Raw genomic sequence first — 21,159 nt, 5'->3', positions numbered from 1 at the left:
ATTATGTTCCAGCTGTCTTCTAATGAGATCATTTTCATTCTATTTCAAAATAAAGGGTAGGGGGCCTCATTTCTGGACTGGTGGCCCCAATTCAAGAAATTGCTTAGGCACATGCTTAAGTCATGTACTTTAAAGTAAAAAATTTTCCTAAACAGGGATGGATTTAAGCATATGCTTAAGTGCTTTCCTGAATCAGACCCTGGCTAAATTGACATGAGCCTCGCAGTAAACTCAAAAAGAACAGGAGTACTTGTGGCACCTTAGAGACTAACACATTTATTTGAGCATAAGCTTTCGTAGGCTACAGCCCACTTCATCGGATGCATGCAGTGGAAAATACAGTAGGAAGATAGATATATACAGAGAGAACATGAAACAATGGGTATTACCATAGTAACTTTACACAAAGTAAAACTATTTCCCCATGCTTTTTTCCCCCCCCCCCCCCCCCACTCCCAGTTCCTTACATCTCCTTGTCAATTGCTGGAAATGGACGATTTTCATTACCACTACAAACAGTTCTTTTTCTCTCCTGCTGATAATAGCTCACCTTAACTGATCACTCTCCTTATAGTGTGTATGGTAACACCCATTGTTTCATGTTCTCTGTGTATATATATCTATCTTCCTACTGTATTTTCCACTGCATGCATCCGATGAAGTGGGCTGTAGCCTACGAAAGATTATGATCAAATAAATGTGTTAGTCTCTAACGTGCCACAAGTACTCCTGTTCTTTTTGTGGATACAGACTAATACGGCTGCTACTCTGAAACAGTAAACTCAGCCATCCAGTGTGCAATATGGGGCTCCTATTCCACTCAGAGGTAGCCTCAATAGGTGTTGATGATGAAAAGGCTAATATACCTTTAAACAATGAGGAGTGGAGTGAATGTACCACTATAATGTATCCAAAACCCCAGCTGTTGTAATAGCACAGTGAATGTTCCTGTTTCTTAAAGGGTGGCAAGCATGTCGAACCCTTCTCAGTCTTAATTACAAAACAAAACAAAAAAGGATCCTCTTACTGTATATCTTTATTTATCCTCTCATCTGCTGTAGCATTTTAATATCCACATTTCAGTAGAAGACAGATGCCTAGTTTTTAACACTCTGTTGTAATGGCTTAATACTCTAGGTAAGATTGGGGGGGGAGCCACATTGAGCACAACTTTCGAGCAAATGGGCTTGAATATTCATTAAACAACATTTAAATTAAACACCCAAACTCTAAAAGCAGCAACATATGGCCTGTTTTATTTTACATCAACTGAATGGGAGGTTGTGCCATTAGTTTCTGCAGACATAATGTTTGTTACAAATGAAGTATGTTTTCCTTTAGGGACTGCAACACCATTTCTGTATCAGTGCGGTGTGGTGAGCCCCCAAAGGGCTGGGTATATTTCACGTGTGAAGTGCTCTTGACAACACTCTTCAAAATGTAAACAAAATTCCCATAAATCTTCAATGGGGAGGGGAGGCTGGGGCAAATTAAACACTTTAATAAGGAACAAACAAGGAAGACAGCTCTCACTTTTCAGGATTTTATTGTGGTTTATAGAATCTATTCATGCTCCTGTCCTCCCCCCATTCCTTTGTGATTAGACATTTTTGTATCACTAACTGTGTGTCATGTGGCTCTACAGTCCTCTGCTGGTTAAACAGCTGCCTTGCACCAGCTCTTAGAGAATCCATCTGGTTTCTTCTGAGCGTCTTCCCCAAAAAGCAGGAAGGAAAGTGCTTGCTCTTGAAGTTGTCATAGACAGGAAATGGGTTTACAAGACATGTTCGCTGCTCAGCAAGCTCTGAGGAAAGTATTTTATAGTCCGCTGTGTTTCAGTTCCCAGGACAGCTGCTTAGAAGGTCAAACAAATAAGAAAAGAGGGTGCTGAGAGAGATCCCTCTGAGAGTTGAAAACCAGAAGGGGAAACCACTATATCTGAGATTTTGGGCTCAGTTCTCGCTCTGCGGTGCTCACATAACTCTCAAGACAGTTAGCACTCCATATTAACTGAAGAAAAGACCTGAGAGAGACCGGGCTATGTGTTGATTAGGCAGGTACCTTCAGGACCATGCTCCTGTTGTTCCTATATACAAACACATGCCACTGAATTTACATTAGCAAACACATGATGTTTGTTTACATTTTTTTAAGTTAAGAAACCCAGCAGTATTTATTCTGTATCTTTAATAAAGAGAGAGAGAGTTAATGTGGAGTTGGTTAAATGTGGCTGCCAGACACATGCTGATTGTTTACTTTTTGTGTTTCTCTCGGGTTGAACAATGGGATTTTACTAATCCGTTTCCCTTTTGTTTATAGTCCGTGTATTTTCCGACTTCTCATGCACTAGTATGCTGCTTCAGTGGGTTGGGATACAAACACGAGAGAGGAATGTTCAATGCCAGACAAGCTGCCTTTTTCAAAGAATTCATGCAAACATTTCTGTACACTTTCAGATTTTTGTAAAATCTGGCTTTTACAAAACACTGAAATTGAGCCTAAATCAAACTAACCATCCTCTTTAGTATTTAGTTAGAGGGAAATGGCTTGAAACCTAGTCAGCTCAAAAAAAAAACAAAAAAAAAAACAATGTAGTTTGAACTATTGCATCTGCCTGAGCCAATTTTTTTTCTTTGTTTGTTCGTTTTCTCTTATAATTACACTTTTCTACTCTTTAAAAATGCTTTTCTCTCCTCTTTTTGCTGCATGGAAAGATCTACACAAACTACAGGGGAAACAATGAAACTGACAAAGTGCTGTCAAATTCACAAAATGAATACTTTTTTTTTTTTACTTGTAACAATATTAGATAAATTTTCAGTGTGATTTTTAAGTTGGCTGTGTCCCTTTAAACTAGTCAGCAAATGTTAAAACAGGAAAGTGTCTGAGCTAGTCTTTTACCTACCTACAGTCAGGACTATTGTAGAAAAGGTACATCAACAACCAGGCAAGCAAAATGTTTACAGAAAATTATGTCAGGACAGTACAATCAGATCAGATCATGATGAAACAAAATGAAGCATGGTTTTTGAAACTCAGGTCAATTTAAATTCTGGCCAGCCTCATTAGATAGCATTTTAACCTAACAAGTATAAAACACCTTCTTCTGCCCCCAGTCAAGGAAAGGATTTGTACATTTTGCCTCAGATTGTAAGAATATCTACAGTTGTTGAGAGAAGACACAGATGAGAGAAATGTACTTCTGCCTAAGCTTGCTACTTGACCCCGTTTATGATTTCTGTATGTATGAATAGCAATATCTGCAAAGGAAGATAGTTCTTTCTTCTTATTATAGTACTTGTTGCCGATGGCCAACTCCTGGAAAAAATACAATTATCTTCTAGGGCTCAGGATGCCTTTTAGCCACTTATGCAGCTGTTTCATTAGCCACAGCTCTTCTGGAGAGTGAAAGCTAAAATTAAAAGGGAACTTATTGAATTCCAAATGAAGGTAAAATTCATAGGGGAATATGAATTTGAAGCTTGTTTTTTTTTTAAAAAGAGTTCACACTACTGGGGTTCACCAAGTGTTACCAATGCAAGACTGTGCTCCCCAGTTAAGCCCTTAAAGCAAGCCCCAAAGCTTTAGTGTACCAGGATATGCCCTGTCATAGCATCAGTGTTGTCAAAGCCTACCTAAAACTGACCATAGCCACAGCACCTAATTTGTCTTTTTAGTCAGGCAGAATTTCACACTATAGGTAAAATAATAATTGGGGTCACAGTGCAAAGTTCACATGTGAGACTGATTTTTTTGAAAATTTAGAGGGAAGATGGGCTGTCAATATCTGGAGTTTTTCCTCAACCAAAATATCCATCCTCAAGATGAGGCCATTAAGCTGTGACTTGGATCTGATCAAACACAAACTTCAGGGATGTTCAGATTTGGAGTTTTAGATCAGGTTCATCATCTCAAATATCAATCCTCCATCGACAGCCGCCCTGGTGTAAAGTTCTATATCCCACCCTTTTTCCTAGGAGCTGCTGTTTATATTAAGAATGCTGTACACTACCCTATCAAGCCACTTAGAGTACCTGATTTCTTCTGCTCACTGTTTGCTCTGAAATAGATTTGAGTGTGACCTATGTATAATAGAATACTACAAATTAGAAATAGTATCTATAACATCATTTTATCCCTCCCCTAACCGTACAGGATTGCTCCCCAAAGCCTATTTCCTGCTGTTCCTGGGTCTGAAATGATGGTGATGGGTTAATGAAGATCTTACCATTCAACCTAAGATGGGACTATTGACAAGCTGGTAGTTTAATTTAGAGGTCTCTACCCCATAAATCTCTCACTGGTTTTAATTTGGCCTTCATGAAGGTCATAAGAAAGATACTCATGGTTGAAGATGGTCTATTAAGGAAACCCCCAATCTTGAAAAAAGACTAAGTACATTATATTGAAGCCAGGGCAAAAAAGCAGGTAGCTATAACTAAAACTGTGGCTTCTACAGAGGACAGGACACATTAAGATCAGCAAGAGACACAAAGGTGTCTTCAGTACACAGCAGGAATGGCATAAAGATTCCTCTCTTCACCCATGCCTTCTATATAATTTTTACCTCCCATAGGAAAGAGTTACCTTAGAGTATCATCACAGCATGAAGAGTGTGTGTGCATGTGTGTTAAATTTTGAGTTACAGAACAGCAGCTACTCCTAGCTCAGATTGTATAGCAGGAATGAAAAATGTTGCCAGAATAAAATCATATATAAGGGGAGAACGCTCGGAATAATTTAGAAACAAAGTTTTCAATTAACAAATCAGTTGCCTGCCATATTCCACCCTGGGTGGCAGAGAACATCCCCACAGACCACATATTTTCAGCTCAAAAAAGACCCCAAAGCATTGAAGATAAACTCAGGTAACTGTATGATATGTCATCAGTCTGATACGGTAAGTTCATTTCAAACTACCTGTACTTCAAAATGACCTGCTATATTCTCCCTAAAGGTGAGCCCATTGGAAATCCTTAGTGTCCCAAACTGCTGGATAATTTTCAAACAACAATTATAAACTAAACCTTTAGAAGGAAAAAATCTGTTTCCCCATTAATTCACTGGTCTGAGCTGTCACTGCACAGACGAGCTGAATATGTCGCAGTTGCAGATCACAGATACATACCACAAGATATGCTGGAGGAATGGTGCTGGGCTATAGGTAGGGCCCTACCAAATTCACAGCTATGAAAAATGCATCACGGATCATGAAATCTGGTCTTTCGTGTACTTTTACCCTATACTATACAGATTTAATGGGGGAGACCAGCATTTCTCAAACTGAGTGTCCAGACCCAAAAGGGGAATGGGGGGGGGGGTGTCACAGTATTGCCACCCTTACTTTTCCACTACCTTCAGAGCTGGGTGGCCAGAGAGTGGTAGCTGCTGGCTAATGGCCCAGCTCTGAAGGGAGCAGCACAGAAATAAGGGTGGCAATACTACACCTACCCCCAGCCTCCTTTCAGGTCAGGCCCCCTACAGTTACAACACTGTGAAATTTCATATTTAAATACCTGAAATCATGAAATTTATGATTTTTTAAATCTATGACCATGAAATTGACCAAAATGGACTGTGAATTTGGTAGGGCCCTAGCTATAGGTAGCCAAAGAAATGGCAGACAATGTATATACACTGTTATATATATATATATATATATATATATATATATATACACATATATATATATATACACATACACACACACACACACACACACTGCTCTGCTTTGAAAAAAAAATCTCATAAATATGATTTGATAAACAATCCTGGGATTTAAAAAAAATATGTTTTACCAAACTGCTCTTTCAGTGAGAAATGCCATCCTAATACTGAATTAAATCCTCCTGTGAACTATAGATATACCCTTTCTGCAACTTCTGTAAAAGTCACAGGAGAATTTTTGCCACAATTACAGCTACTCCACTGCAAAAGGGTTTTGTATTTGTTTTAATTTGTACAATCACTTTATCAAATAGCCTTTTTTTTCTTATAGCTAAAGGAAGGAGACAAAGGAGGAGTCAGAACAGGACAAGCAATATAGATTTACATCAGTGCTCTAGTGGTGCCTTCATAATATTTGAACTGCTTAGTACATTTTATTTTTTATATAGTTCTCTTGAAACAGTGTTAAGGCTGATTGCTGATTTATTACTCCTCACCCCCCACCACCACTACTGCCTTCTCCTCTCCCACTTCTGAGAAGGGTTTGCCCTCTGCTGTTCAGCATGATGTGGCTTCTAGGTTTTTGTTTTTACAGAAACCATTCAGGTATTTGTATTGCTTTGTTCACACTACCCTCTAGTGATGGTTCTAATATATTTGATAGTGCTAAACAAGATGCAAGGAGAAGAGGCTTAGGAAGGGAGTCTCACAGCTTTTAAAATACATAATTTAATATCCAATCCAAGCTCAATTAAGTCAATGGGTGTAATTCCATGACTAGAACAAGCTTTGAATGAGGCTCCTTTATGTTTCTTTGCTCTTTTATAAGGAGGAAACATAGCCCCTTGTTATTTCATCTTACAAAATTCACTAGAGATAGGAAAGGAATTAAATGTGTATGTAATAACCCATTCCCACAGCAAATCCCACACCTTTTATTACACGGAAGCTCCCATGTCCACACGGATCCATGTTTCCTTCACTGCTGCTCACAAAACCTTCCTTCTCCCTCATATCCTCATCATTCCTCTTTCCTTAAGAGGTCCCCCCACAGAAGTTTGCAAGGGCTTGAGGTGGGGCACTCTTAATACTCACACAGGAGGTCTCCTGGGATGGGAAACTGCTTAACAGGTGAGATGCATCCATCATTCAGTAGTTTGTTCTTAGACAAGTAGTGAAATAGGAAAAAAAAGCATCCCAACTGATTGATTAAAGGCAACACACATTACTTTCAATTATAGATTTTTTTCATATCTTAATGGCTTTATTCCATTTTTTATTAACAGCACATTAATATAAATGTATGATATTATAAATGAGCCTAGAGCAAACACTTAAAAAATCTGCATCTGAGTGCACATCAAAATAAGGTGCCATTTTTACTGGGGCACCCATGGCTAGGCAGGTACACAGAAAAGGTGTTGTTTTTTTTAAGTCTTCCCTACTTTTCACTCACCCTATCCTTATAGAACTACACACTCTCTCATTGAGTGCATGCTGCAGACTCTACTGCATCATTAGCATAGTTTAGTAATAAAAACACCCATTGTTTCCATGGGGTGCGTGTGTACACACACAGACAGAACATGAAACAATGGGTGTTACCATACACTCACTCTCGTTAGAATGTGTATGGTAACACCTATTGTTTCATGTTCTCTCTGTGTGTGCGTGTGTGTGCGCGCGCGCGTGCGTATATATATAGAGAGAGAGAGTCTTCTCTGCAGCAACATGTTTGTTCCTGAACTTTGTTTTGTGTTTCTTGGCATAGATACCCAAGTGCTGAATTTTCAAAAGTCCATTATGTATTAATACAGGAGCTACAGGATAAAGTAAAAGCTGGATCTGACCTGATTGATAGCCCACACTCCCACGCCTCTAATCTGCTTGACAGGGAAGTCTAAAAATATGGTTGAGTTTTCTTATTGACTTTCAGGGGGGGCAAGAATAGGTCATTACTTGTCAATACAGTGATTTATACATTTGTGCAAACATGTTAAACTCAGACCTGAGCATAAACAAAAAATACTTAAACACTATTAATAAAGTCCAGCAACTGGCTAATAGATTAATCTTGTTTGCAAAGTTCTAGCCCCGGAATTAAGTTTGATCATACCTTATCACCACTTGAAAATATAGCTTGGCAAGTTTCACAACTTTCCAAAGACCCGCTTTCAAGCAATTGAAGTATAAGACCACTTCACTAAGCATGTTGGTTTAGTTCAGGGGTTCTCAAACAGGGGGTTATTATGAGGGGGGGGAGGGGGGGAAGCTGTCAGCTTCCACCCCAAACCCCACTTTGCATCCAGCATTATTAATGGTGTTAAATATATTAAAAAGTGCTTTTAATTTATAAGGGGGGGGAGGGGTCACTCACATAGCAAGCCTCTGAGTAAGGGGTCACCAGTACAAAAGTTTGAGAACCCCATGTCTAGTTCCTACTGTTTATAAATCAACTCAAGATATTTGGACATGACTGTCTTCAAGTAAAAATATTGATGCTGAAATAATGCTCATACCAAAAAGTGTAAACAATGCACCAGATCTGAACAATCCCGTATCTTTCAAATTCAGTTTATAAGATCTTTATTGTACATTTAAAACTGTTTAAAAAAAAAAAAGAGCATTTCAGTTTGTATAGTTTATTTGACAAGCTTCTGTTAGATCACCATCATCTTCTCTTGTTACCTTTGCAGGATAACTTAGTCTCTGTAAAAGGAGGATGGAAAATAGTCAGCCCTATAACATTATCTTTGCAATGGAATGTAGTCGGCTTTTTTTTTTTTACATTAGAAAAGTGACAAAGGCCCTTATCATGCAATTAGTCCTGTGCAGAAAAAGGCCACTGCAAGATCAGAGCTTCAGACACTCAATTCTTTAAAAATGCTATGAACAATTATTAAACCATAAGATAGGATTTAAAGTATATTTGATAGCCTTTTAGTTAAGTCTCATCAGTCCACTTGAGAGACTTCTTGCTGGTATTAAGATAGAAGTTATGATTATAAAGCTGTCAATTTCTATCAGTGAAACAAACATACTGCTTTAAGCAGTAGTAAAAATACTCAGCATCATCCCATTATATTAGTTATTAATTAAATTAAAAGGACAATTTGAGAAGTCATCACAATTTTTCTATTATGAGAGATAAATCTACATTTTCAGCATTTACTTTACTCTAAACATTAGAGTCCACTTTGTTTACTGTAAGTTACATGATTTCCTTGTGTAGTTTGGGTCTTCCACACAATGGAGGTGTGGGTGAGGCCACGGGGAACATGCCCACAAAAACTAGCAGTCGATACCGTATGCAAAGAGAGGAGTGTTACCTTAAAATTTAAAAAACTGTGTTAAAAACTTCCTTGTGGCCTTATGTTCAAAGTCAGCACAGCAGGATAAAATGTTAAAGTCATTTGATTAAGATGAATTCTTAAAAGAAAAACCAAATCACCAGCATAGCAGAATGCCAAACATTTAAGAAGTTATACCTGTTATTTCCATTTGCCAGCTCACTGAAACAAGAAAACAAAAAAAAAAAAAAAAAATCAGTAAATACTTGAACACCAAACAAATTACATGGTCATTATTACACAGTCATGTTACCCTAGAAAATCCAACTTGTTTATGCGAGTGTGTCCTAAAAAAAGGGCTAATGGCACTGTTGGGTTTCATGCTTATTTTCAGTAACTTTCCTAAAAAGTTCACCCTGTTCATAAAATATTGGAGCGGGGGACCTTGCTTTAACTAGCAACATTGTAGGCTCCACTGTGGCCCGGAAAATCAAGTGTGTTCCAACTGCTTAAAAAATAGTCAAAGATTTGATGAGGCAGGTTGATCAGGCTTCTTATAAGAGTCTTCTTCTCTTTATTAGTTACAAAGATCAGGGGATCAATTTTCACAATTATACAACTGAGTATTGCCACACAGATGGCTACTTAGGCCATTGATATGCTTGAGTGTGAGTGCTAATTTACATATGTTATGAAAAACAAGCTAATACCTTTAAACATAATGAAAGCTGTCAATGTAAAAAAGCACTCAAATCAGATACAAGAAGAGTTGCTAATACAGCTTTACTATAAGGGTACCTTTGGGGCACCCAGAGATGGGGTAGATTTGTGTGCCATAAGGAGCAGTAAAAATAGTCATGTGACAATGCAAGGAAAGGCACATTGCTATTCAGATTTAAGATGTTCAGAGGTTGTGGTGTATGAAACTGTCAAGCCACGAAAAGTCAGGAGCTAAATGATCATGAAGAGAAAGCAGGCTACGTTGTCAGTTCCTTAGCTTTCTGCCTTAGTCATGTAGAAGCAAGAGTAAGGCCATGTCTACATTAGCACTTATATCAGCAAAACTCTTTTCACATCCCTGAGCCACGGAAGTTTTACCAGCAAAATTGCTGGTGTGCATAGCGCTATGTTGACAGGAGACTCTCTCCCACCAACAACATAGCTACTGCCATTTGCTGAGCTGGTTTTATTACATCAATGGGAAAGCTCTCTCCCATTGGTATAACATGGCTACATGAGCGATCCTACAGTAACACAGCTGTATTGGTGCAGCTGTACAAGCTTATAGCGGTAAATCTAGACATGGCCTAAAAGACTTCAAGTAAGATAGATCATTTATAGTCACAGCCTTCCCCTAACTCCAGCCATCAGTGGCCATTCACCATATAGATGCACCAGAGCCAACAGGATAAGCTATAAGTTTACAATAATGGATGCAACTTTACCCCTTGAAAATGGAGTAAACTCCATATGTGCAAATAGCAGTTTTTCCCAGTGCAGCCACACCAGTGTCCGATCACCAGAGTCTGAAATTTAGACTATTTTCCAGTGTAAACAAGGCCTTACAATGGATGTATAATGGTACATCCCAAAAGAGAACACACACATCCCAATTCAAACAACCTAAAGTGAGAGAAAGTGGTATGGTATGACCCCTATGTTCACAACAGGAAGGGCAAATGAAAGCAATTCAACGTGCATATATTTACATTTTCAGATATACTTAGCATACATTTCAGACATTACATTTCCATTTTGAAGATTCAAGTATATACAAAGCCAAAAACTGATTTAGCAACAACCGTATTTCCATGCAAGTTAAGACTATTACAAGTGACTAGACTTACTCAGAAACAGAGTTTCCTTTAGTTACCAATGCGCCTATAATGATTAATGTTTCAATTACAGTGACTACTCTGCTCTGCTTTTTGTTCCCCCAAAGAGCTCTGCAGCCAAATGAAGAAGATGTGGACATCTACTTCTACTCTACCCCAATGCTTCATTTTTTGTTATTCCTCCATCCGTAAACCTCCTCAAAATAAGTTTTACAGAAATATCACTAACTTCAGTTTTTCTAGTTCATTTAAAAGATTGTTATGTCTGTCTATTTAAACTATGTAAGCTTTAAGTAATATAGTATACCTCAAACCATTCTTTAATTGAGACATTGTTACGTTATTTGGAACAGCGTGTACACATAACCTACCACCATGGGGCCTTGATCATGGTCTCTAGAGACACTAGCATAGTAATAAATATTGGCCACGTGTTTTATAAATTAGAAGAATAATCCATGTGCACTAGGCTGTTAAATTAGTCAGATCTAGATCCTTTAAGTCAGGTGTGCCCAACCTACAACACACTAGAGCATGTCATAAGGCCCAGGGCCTGCTTCAACACAATACACTAAAGGCAGATTTATTAGTGTTTTATCATGTTTACATATTCTTAAATTGTGATTTTTTTTTTTACTCCCCCCCCCCCCATTTTCTATCGTTCTGATATACATTTTATGTACTGATTTCTTGATTTTTAACTAAAACTACTGTATATAAACCTATCCATCTGTTTGGCCCTCACAAGGTGGTGCTTAGGTTTATGTGCCCCTCCTGTATAATGAAGTTGATCACCACTGCTGTTAAGTGATGCCCCCAAGCCAATTTTTAAACTCTGGTCAACCTCAAATGAGAATAAAATCAGTCAAGAGAACAATTACTTCATTTCAAGGATTATACACCACATCAGTCAAAAGAGTAGCATTAAATTATTTTATCGTCTACTTGTCCTACCTAGACTGAGATGCATTATAAGTAGGGCCCTGTGTAAATCATGAGGTTTGGGGTTTTTTAGGGAACTCATGAGTGTAAATGGCGAAGTATAGAATTTCACACAGAGTTTGCAGGGAATGAATTTAGCCAGCAAAATTTAAACCATAAGCATACAACAAATACACTGATTAAACTCATTCCGCCCTTGAAATTGACTAAGTTTGCACACAAGGTGGGTGAGGTAATATCTTATTGGGCCAACTTCTGTTGGTGAAAGAGACAAGCTTTCAAACTACAAACCACTAAGAGCTCTTCTTAAATAAAGTGCATTCCTCTTTACTATTATGCAGTTAATATTAGCAGGGCTTCATCTTTATTAACCAGCATATTACAGTGTTTAAACAAAAAGAAAAAAAAAAAGGATCAAAATGAAGCCTCAGTTTTAAATGCAAGATTTGAGCACTTGGATTCCGTAAACTAAAATTGATACAAGATATATATATGTACACACACTATAGGTAGTAAGCATGTCTTTCATAAAATGGATTATAATGAGGACGTAACCTAACTGTCTAACAAAGACTTTGAGCTACACAACAATTCACACCTTCAAAAGTTTAGGAATCCAGAATCCAAAAATTAAGTATTCTATACATACAGTAGTTGCCTGGGTATGTGGTTACAGCAGGTGCACACTGCCTTATGGTACTATGGCTTAAATCCAGAAAAGCATGGTGCCTTTGTGGTAAACACGTTACACATGCAGCTGTTTTTGTTTTTTTGTTTAAATATGCTGTTAAAAAAAATGAGCCAATACTTTTCACTTCATGCTCAATGCATACTGTTGAGGCATCATCCTTCACCCCATTCATTGGTATTTCATAACAAGTTATGATATGCACAAGTACTTTTAGAGAGCTTGTCAAGATCCAGTGTATTTGGATGAGCAGTGACAGAAAACCAGATTTCACTTCTGCACCAGTTTTAGTTAGCCACCCTCTGTTTCTGTAGCAGTGTTTGCACAGTAGCAGAATACTGTATACTGAAGGGCAGAAATGAACTCAGGTTCAAAGTGAGAGCACAGGCATGCAAAGCAATACACAAGCACATCTCAAGCGTGTAAGTGATGCATAATTCATACAGCCACCACCACATCCATTCTCACTCAGTACCTGCTAGTCACTTCACTTCTGATGAATTCCAAGAAAGTAAGAAAGGTTAAAGTAAAGAAATGTTACTAAGATTCAAGAAAGGATATTTGGTTATTTATAGCATTTTAGCAACAACAACTACTATTTACTAGAAAGATCAGCTTTTTCTATTACCCACCACCTTCACTCTACCTCCAAAGCAGTGCTAAAAACACTAAAGTCTGATTTTAAGTATCCTTAGTATATATTGTACCTCTCAAATCCTTTTGAGTAACACTGTTCTGTCTTTAAAGTTTCATTTCTACACTGTACCTCAGTTTTTTTATTCTGCTTGAGAACATCCCAAGATCCCCCTCCAAGTCAGGCTGGCTTGCCATCCCTCTGCAGGATTGACACAGCTACCACCAGAGGCTGAGCACCAGTGACTGACCAGGCAGAAGAGAACAGCTGTGTCAGATAGACATTCTACCTCCTCACAGCCTGCACAGGTGGAGGGCACTGCCTCAAACACATGGCTCCTAACGCTAAGGGCTTGGCTACACTTGCCGCGCAATAAAGGAGCCCCGGGCACCCTAGCTAACTGCCCGTCCACACTGGCAACATGCGTAGAGCGCTCTGTCTCCACGGCTACAGCACTGCTCGTACTCCACCTTGGTGAGAGGAATAATGTTTGCTGCACCTTGGCTACAACACACAGGCATCAGTGTTGGTTACTGTGCTCTGATTGGCCTCCGGAAACGTCCCATAATCCCCTTAAGTCAAGTGGCCACTCTTGTCATTGTTTTGAACTCCCGTAGGAATGCGGAAATGCACTTTCAAAGCTCCAGTTTCTGACAGCCATCGTGAAAGCCATTAGTGTGGAATGCAGTGTGTAAGATGGGGGGGAGGGAAGGTCTGCTGCTGTTGGAACTTACAAGACAGCATGCTGACATGCTCTCCCCCCACATACACATAACACACTCCCTGTCACACTCCACCCCCCCCCCCATTTGAAAAGCACATTGCAGTCACTTGCATGCTGGGATAGCTGCCCATAATGCAGCGCACCCAATACAGCTGCAAGTGCCACAAATGTGGCCACGCCAGTGTGCAAGCAGCTGTCAGTGTAGGACAGACTGCAGTGCTTTCCTTAGTACACTCTCTGAAGGCTGGTTTAAACTCACAGCCATCTACATCTGCAAGTGTAGCCATGCTCTCTGTGATTGGGGGAGGGAGCATAGGATCCTACCAGCAGCCCACCAGGCTGGCTGGAATTCTTGCACATGGTGGAGGTGGAAATGTAATGAACAAAACTCAAGTCCGGGGAGAACTTAAGTTTTATTGTCCATCATCGGAGTTATCTAGTAATTAAAGTGAGGTGTCCATTACTTTGATTGCAACAAAGTACTGTTTCACAAGATTTAAAAAAAGAATATTAAATATGCTATCACTTAAATCTTCATATTAAGTTAGCTACTGAGCAGTAATCAGGTGAGCAAAACTATATGAGAAACTCAGAGTTAAACACACCTCGGGAATGGAGGCTGTTCATTACTCTGAAATGTTCGTAACTCTAAACAAAACATTAGGGCTATTCTTTCAAAAGTTTATAACCGAACACTGATTTAATACAACTTTGAAATTTTACTATGTAGAAGAAAAAAGCTGCTTTCCTTGTTCTTTTTATATGTACTTCATGTTTAACACAGTATTTGGTGGGAGTTTCTTGGTCTCTGCTGCTGCCTGATTGCATACTTCTAGTTCCAAATGACGTGTGTGGTTGATTGGTCAGTTTGTAACACTGAGGTTCTACTGTAAACTACTGAGTTAGAACTACACAGGATCTCATAAGTTACCTTCTGTTATCCAGTAGGAAAGGTAAAAAAAAAATTTAAGAAAGAAAATTATTTTGTTGAGGAAGAAACCTGTCTACCAAAGAAACTAAAAATCCAGTATCTATGCTGTAGTCTGCAGGTTTCATCATACCTTCTTGCCAGCACCAACATTTGCCTTGGCTGTGCCCCTGACTTTCTTCATTCTGTTCTTCCGCTCCTTTCGCTGTTTTCTTGAAGTCTTCTTCTTTTCATACAAGCCATGCTAGTAGTAAGAGAATTATGCCCACAATTACTGAAGTGAACTCAATAGTATCTATAAAGTGTTTCTATATTAAATATTTACATATTTCAAAAGCTTTAATAATTCAAAGTATACTTATTAATGTAAGCCCTAAAAATGTATTTAAGTTCTGTAGACAACTGCTAATACCGCACCTAATACAAAGTGAGGCAACTTTATGTGCTGAAAATGTAGAAATAAAGTTGAGTATATTTTTAAGAACATATATACTATGCATGCTAATCCCATGATCTTGTGCCCATTCCATTAACCATTAGGTTGTACTGCTAAAATCCACAGCTGATCATAAATCATTTCATTCCCCTTCATCTGCATTACAACAAAAAGCTTGTTTCTACTCTGTAAATTCATGAATAGAGAGAAGGGATTTTTATTTATAGATCTCATTTTTGTACCTCAATAAAAGAGCCTAAGTTAATAGTTTCACTTTGCTGCAATGTTTCAGGTTTTGGACCCTAACTATATGCAAGATGCCCTTTAGAACAAACAGCAAGCTTCTTGGCACTGTAAAAATTGCAGGCAAGAAACTCACCCTGGCCAGTCTGTGCTTTGGTTCATTCTTCTTTGCATAGTCGAGGGAATCATAAATCATGCCAAAGCCTGTTGTCTTGCCACCACCAAAATGGGTTCTGAAGCCAAAGACGAAAATTACATCTGGCGTTGTTTTGTACATTTTTGCCAGCTTTTCCCTGATTTCAGTTTTGGGAACTGTGGCCTTTCCAGGATGAAGAACATCGATCACCTACAGAGGCAAGTTTTTCCCATTAGAAATATCCATACTTTATAATAGTATAAAGATATTCCATACATAACAATAATATCTAAACAGCCTTAAAATAGCTAATAAGGAAAATATCACTACCCACAGTTGGCATCTAACTTAACACACCACAGCAACAATGGAAGCCAGCAGTTCCCATTTGGTGTACATCTCACTATACAGAGACTCAAGAGTCAAAAATCAAGTTAAAAACTACCATCATTGCAGAGTTCTCATGAGCTCTGCTTCCACATTATTCTCCATGCCACTCACAGTAGCTTTGGCTACATCTTCAGAATAAAAGTGCAGCAAAGCAATTAGTGGGCAGATTAGCATTTTCAAGCTTTAACAATGATCATAGGGAATACTTCGGTCCTATTCCCTAATTAGAATCTTCGTACACATTTAATGGTCTAGCAAGACATTACAACAAATTAATTTAAATGGCAACTATAGACAGCCTACCCACTAGGCAGGTATAGCTTGAAAAAAGTCTACCCAATATAGAAGTCTTTTCCCTAGTCATTCTAAAGAGTACAAGCTTTAAGAACTAAAAGTACAGTAACATAAAACACATAATTCAGCATAAACAGATAAGCAAAACTAAGGTAGTACCCAATATTTCTTACCATTTGCTTACGCTGAAGCAGTCTATTAGTCATGAACTTCCTGGTTCTGATGGTCACTGTGTCATTCTACAAGATAGTTCAGAAAACCAATTAATATCCATTTGAGTTCTTCCATGATCTTTCTCACCAAGATGGTACATCAACACAGTACTTCAAATAACTCATCAGCTGGTTTGCAAAAACTGATGAAAAACCTGGTCTGAAACTCATGGCAAGATGCTGCTGCAATACAACCTCCACCTGTGCTAGAAGAGCTATTGCAAGGATGCAGAAAAAAAAGCTGTCATGGTAATACTTACGGAATTCATGCAGTTTGCAGCCCACAGAACAATGTCCACAACCTGTCTGACACTGAGCACCCACCAGTATGCAATATTATTTATTGTAAAAAGGAAACTAGACCTGGGTTATGGGGCACTAACAGGGATACAAGTCATGTTTGTTACACGAACAGTTCAGGTTTGATCCACCTGTAGACCAAGAATTTTTTATACCAAGGTGTAGTTTAAACCTCGCGTGTAAGGTGAATACAATCCCTACATATGAAAAGAAAGTGCCTGCGGAGGCGGGCTACTAAGCGTTTGTCAGGGTGCAAAGGGGAACCATCACTTGCCTGAGCACCCCCGGCCGCTGCAGCTGCGCCTCGGTCCAGCGCCCGGGAAGCGCTGGGTCGGGGGCAGAGACGCAGCGGGAGGCGAGGTGGGACGGAATGCGCGTGTCACGTGTCACATCCCCCCCCCGCCGCGCTGCCCGGGGAGCCCCAACCCAGAGGCCCGGCGCGGGGGGGGGGGGGAGTAAAGCGGCCCCGCCGCTACCCTGACTCCCGCCCGGGCTCCCCAATGCCCGCGCAGCCGCCCCCCGCCAGTGGGCCCGGGAGGCCGCGGGGTCCCGGGAGCCCCGCGGCGGCAGGATGGCGGCGGTACAAGGCGGATAAAAACGGGTCGCGCCGCGGACACTCACCATCTCGGCGGTTAGCTCTCTCCGAGGGAGCGAGGAAAGGAAGAAGGACCCCGCCGCAGCCAATCATATCCCGGCGCGCGGGGGCCTAGTGAGGGGGCAGAGCCGAACGCGAGGGCGCCTCATTAGAGCCTGAGTAAAAGTGCATGAGAGAGGCGACCAGCCCAGCGCCTGACTGAAAATACGGGGTTGGAGCATCCTGCTTGGCCGAACTTTGCCAACCTGCGGGCTGGAGGGGAAGAAACTTAATCATTTCTTCATTTTTGTTGGATGCAGCGGTGATTATAAACAGGAAATTCTGGGAGTTTCCACGCCCACTCCCCCAAAAAAATTATGTTACACATTCCCCATTAAAGTATTAGTTATTTCTTATTTAATTGTATTATGGTAGCACCAACAAGCTCCAGTTATGGACCAGGACCCCATTAGGCAGGGCACTGTACAAACACACACCAAAAAGATTGTTAAGTACACAGATGTAGGTGATGGAACCTTGCAGTATTGTCTTTTCTCTGAAGGACATGTGATAATACAATCTGAGTTTACACACAACCTGAATACCTTTACACAGTTAAATAATAATTATTGTAGAAAAAAATTACTTCATTAAATAAGAGTTAGGCAGTGTCTAAACAAGGGTATTGATTTTGTTCCAGACGTCCTTGCTTGTTCCACCATCCTGGCTGATGGTGCTGCCCAAGGTTTTTCAGCTCTGCTTCCACATCAGTAAAGCCAGGAACACCTTCAGGATCTTAAATACAGTCTGGAAAGCATCAAAATACAACACCAAAACCAAACTCAAGATTTATCAGAACTGCGTATTTTCAACACTACTTTACAGTGCAGAACGCTGGAGAATGAGAAAGTCTGACATGTCCAAACTGTCTTCATTCCATACAACCTGCTTCAGAAAAATCCTCTGTATCTTTTGGCCCAGAACAATCTCACATCAAGATCTAGTGACACAGTGCAGAAAAGGGGATATGAGCACCATCATTGCCAGGAGGTGTTGGAGATGGATCTGTCATGTGCTTTGGATGGAAATTGATTCCGTCACCAGAGTAGCAATAAGATAGACACCTGAAGGCAAGTGAAAATGAGGCTGCTCGAAAACAATATGTTGAAGAGCTGTGGAAGCCAAGCTGAACACCATGGGGCACAGCTGGGGAACCCTGGAAAGACTTGTCAGAAACAGACAGGAGTGAAAGAGCTTCATCACTGCTCTAAACACCAGAGGCGTAATACGAACATGATGATGAAACTAGGGTACGCTTTTTAAAATGTCCCATCATTACTAAGGTTATGATTTTGTCACAGATCATGGAAGTCACAGAATCCATAACTTCCAGAGACCTCTGTGACTTCAGCCCAAAATGGCTGGGAGCTGCGGAATCCCCCTGCTGCCGGTGGCCTCCAGGAGCTACAGGGTACCCTCACAACCAGAGGCAGTGGGGCCCCTGAGTACTGAGCTGCCACAGGGAGAGGGGTTTTCCTGCAGTTCTCTCTTTTGTCACGCATATTTTAGTAAAAGTCACGGACAGGTCACAGGCTTCTGTGAGTTATTCTTTATTGCCCATGATTGGTCTGTAACTTTTACTAAAAACGTGTGACAAAATCTTAGCCTTAACCATTACATATAAATTATGTAGGTGTACCATTGGCTGCTAGTGGCATTTTAAACAGCATTGATTAGACCTTTTCAGAGCAACTAAGAAGTATGTGAGTTGTGGGGGAGAGAGGAATTATGAGAGACTGTACAAGGCAGATATGGTAAAGAAGTTATTTGGACAGAGTGCACTGGAGGTGGGTGATGGAGATTATTCTGGGGGGCTTCACTACAGTGACAATGTTGTGGATCATTCTGAGGGCTGTACTAGAGGGACATACAGGGGCTATCGGGGAAGCACTGGGGGTGTTGGAGATTATCCTGGGGAATGCAATAGGGGGCCATTGGGGATTATTCTGGGGCCTGCACTAGGGGAGTGCTGTAGGCTTTCCTGGGGCTGCATTAGGGATTGCGGTGAGGTGAGGGGATTGTTTCGGGGCAGTGGTTTCCCCAGGAATTTAAATTGGGGAAGGGTGGGTGTTCGAATTTAGGGGGGGGTGCTCAGGGCCAATAAGGGTTGAGACTGGGAGGGTGAAGTTTGGCTGTATGGCACCATAGTAAAAACTGAAAACTGTTTCATGACCATTTTATTAGATTTAACTCGTTTTTAAGTCATCACACAAATTAAAGTTGGCTACTCAAGCCTTCTATGCAGCACTACGTCTAATCCTTCTTGGTTTCATGTTAGAGTTGTGCACAACTCTGTTAATGAACTTCCTGAATGCAATGCGTTCATCTTTGGTGGCTTCTCGTGTGTCCGGTACTTCCATTCCTTCAATTGATATGCTCATTAGTTCATTGGCATGATCAGGCAGAAGACGACTTCTTTCAGAACACAAAATTCTATTCAATGATGAAAAAGAACACTCAACTGTAGCTATTGTGACTGAGAGTAGCAAGAGATAATTCCTACTTCTTTCATCCCAGGAAACCGAACACAAAGATTGGGTCGAGCCACTAGTGATGATAAAGAAGTTGAAGTCAAATCTCCATTCATCGTATGATATTGTGTTCAAATTCTCTATTCTGTCCAGATCACATGGCAGCCCCATTGCTGGTAGTGCCTCACTCCACTCAACTGTTAGTGTTTTAAAGGACAGGCATCTGTAAAAGCTATGTAGAGGTTGAGTAGAATCTAGAATTCGCTGTTGTAGATTTAAGTCTGTGTACTTTTTCAGTTGTCTTAAATACTTCTCGTCTTCTTCACTTAAGGATTCAGTATAAAATGCCTCGTGTTAGGAGATAGATATTCAGGCCTGTCTGCAAAGGCCTATACTTTAAGAATTTAGGTGTATTCTTATCACTTAGCTAGTTATGGAAGTATAAAAGAAAGGATCAAAGATCACTATCTGTGTAATGGCCTTCTCTTACTGTGACAGGCTAAGGCAGGGGTCGGCAACCTTTCAGAAGTGGTGTGCCAAGTCTTCATTTATTCACTCTAATTTAAGGTTTTGCGTGCCAATAATACATTTTAACCTTTTTAGAAGGTCTTTTTCTATAAGTCTATACTATAACTAAAGTATTGTTGTATGTAAAGTAAATAAAGGTTTCAGAATGTTTAAGAAGCTTAATTTAAAATTAAATTAAAATGCAGAGCCCCCTGGACTGGTGGCCAGGACCCGGGCAGTCTGAGTGCCACTGAAAATCAGCTTGTGTGCCACCTTCGGCACCCGTGCCATAGGTTGCCTACCCCTGGGCTAAGGCCTTCAGCTAAGATGTAGTTAGGCAGCCATAAGTTGGGAAGTGTATGGCACATCCTCACATTCCAAACTAGTCACATAGAAATAAGGTGCTATTGGGCTATTAGAAATACAATCCTGTCCTGATATTCCTATCACCTCCAGAGAAAGAGAAGTGCCTAGAAGATGTAAAAGAAAACTTAGTTTAATAGCATCCTGTCTGGCAAGAACTCACTTATCAATAGACACAGCTGGAAAACCCTTATGTCTATATAGATGTAGTTGTGAGATCCTCACTTCTGTATTGTTTTGTATGTTTATTTGCATGGTCTCTGTCTGGTTCTGTCTGCTGTATAATTAATTTTGTTGGATGTAAACCAATTAAAGTGGGGGGTATAATTGGTTAAATAACCATGTTACAATATGTTAGGATTGGTTAGTTAAATTTCAGTAAAATGATTTGTTAAGGAATAGCTAAGCAAAATGCAGGTTTTACTATATAGTCTGCAGTCAATCAGGAAGTGGGGGGGTGGAAAT

General features: G+C 40.0%; 1 protein-coding gene across 2 annotated transcripts; it reads right to left on the bottom strand.

The window, feature by feature from the left end:
• Positions 1-8,225: 8,225 nt before the first annotated feature.
• RPS24 (ribosomal protein S24) lies at positions 8,226-17,432 on the bottom strand. 2 transcript variants are annotated; one of them, XM_045024566.1, is made up of 7 exons: positions 17,341-17,432; positions 16,381-16,446; positions 15,524-15,733; positions 14,842-14,952; positions 12,898-12,915; positions 9,156-9,179; positions 8,226-8,376 (listed from the first exon to the last, which is right to left on the bottom strand). In XM_045024566.1, exons 1-5 carry the CDS (start codon positions 17,341-17,343, stop codon positions 12,910-12,912), a joined length of 396 nt encoding a protein of 131 aa, XP_044880501.1. In that variant the 5' UTR covers positions 17,344-17,432; the 3' UTR covers positions 8,226-8,376; positions 9,156-9,179; positions 12,898-12,909. The 2 variants fall into 2 exon arrangements, with proteins under 2 accessions (XP_044880501.1, XP_044880503.1); XM_045024568.1 differs by lacking the exon at positions 12,898-12,915.
• Between the last annotated feature and the right edge of the window lie 3,727 nt (positions 17,433-21,159).

The sequence above is a fragment of the Mauremys mutica genome, chromosome 7 (assembly GCF_020497125.1).
Source record: "Mauremys mutica isolate MM-2020 ecotype Southern chromosome 7, ASM2049712v1, whole genome shotgun sequence".
Classification (NCBI taxonomy): Eukaryota; Metazoa; Chordata; order Testudines; family Geoemydidae; genus Mauremys; species Mauremys mutica.
Note: the sequence above shows the minus strand (reverse complement) of the source record. Positions and strands in the feature narration are given on the sequence as shown.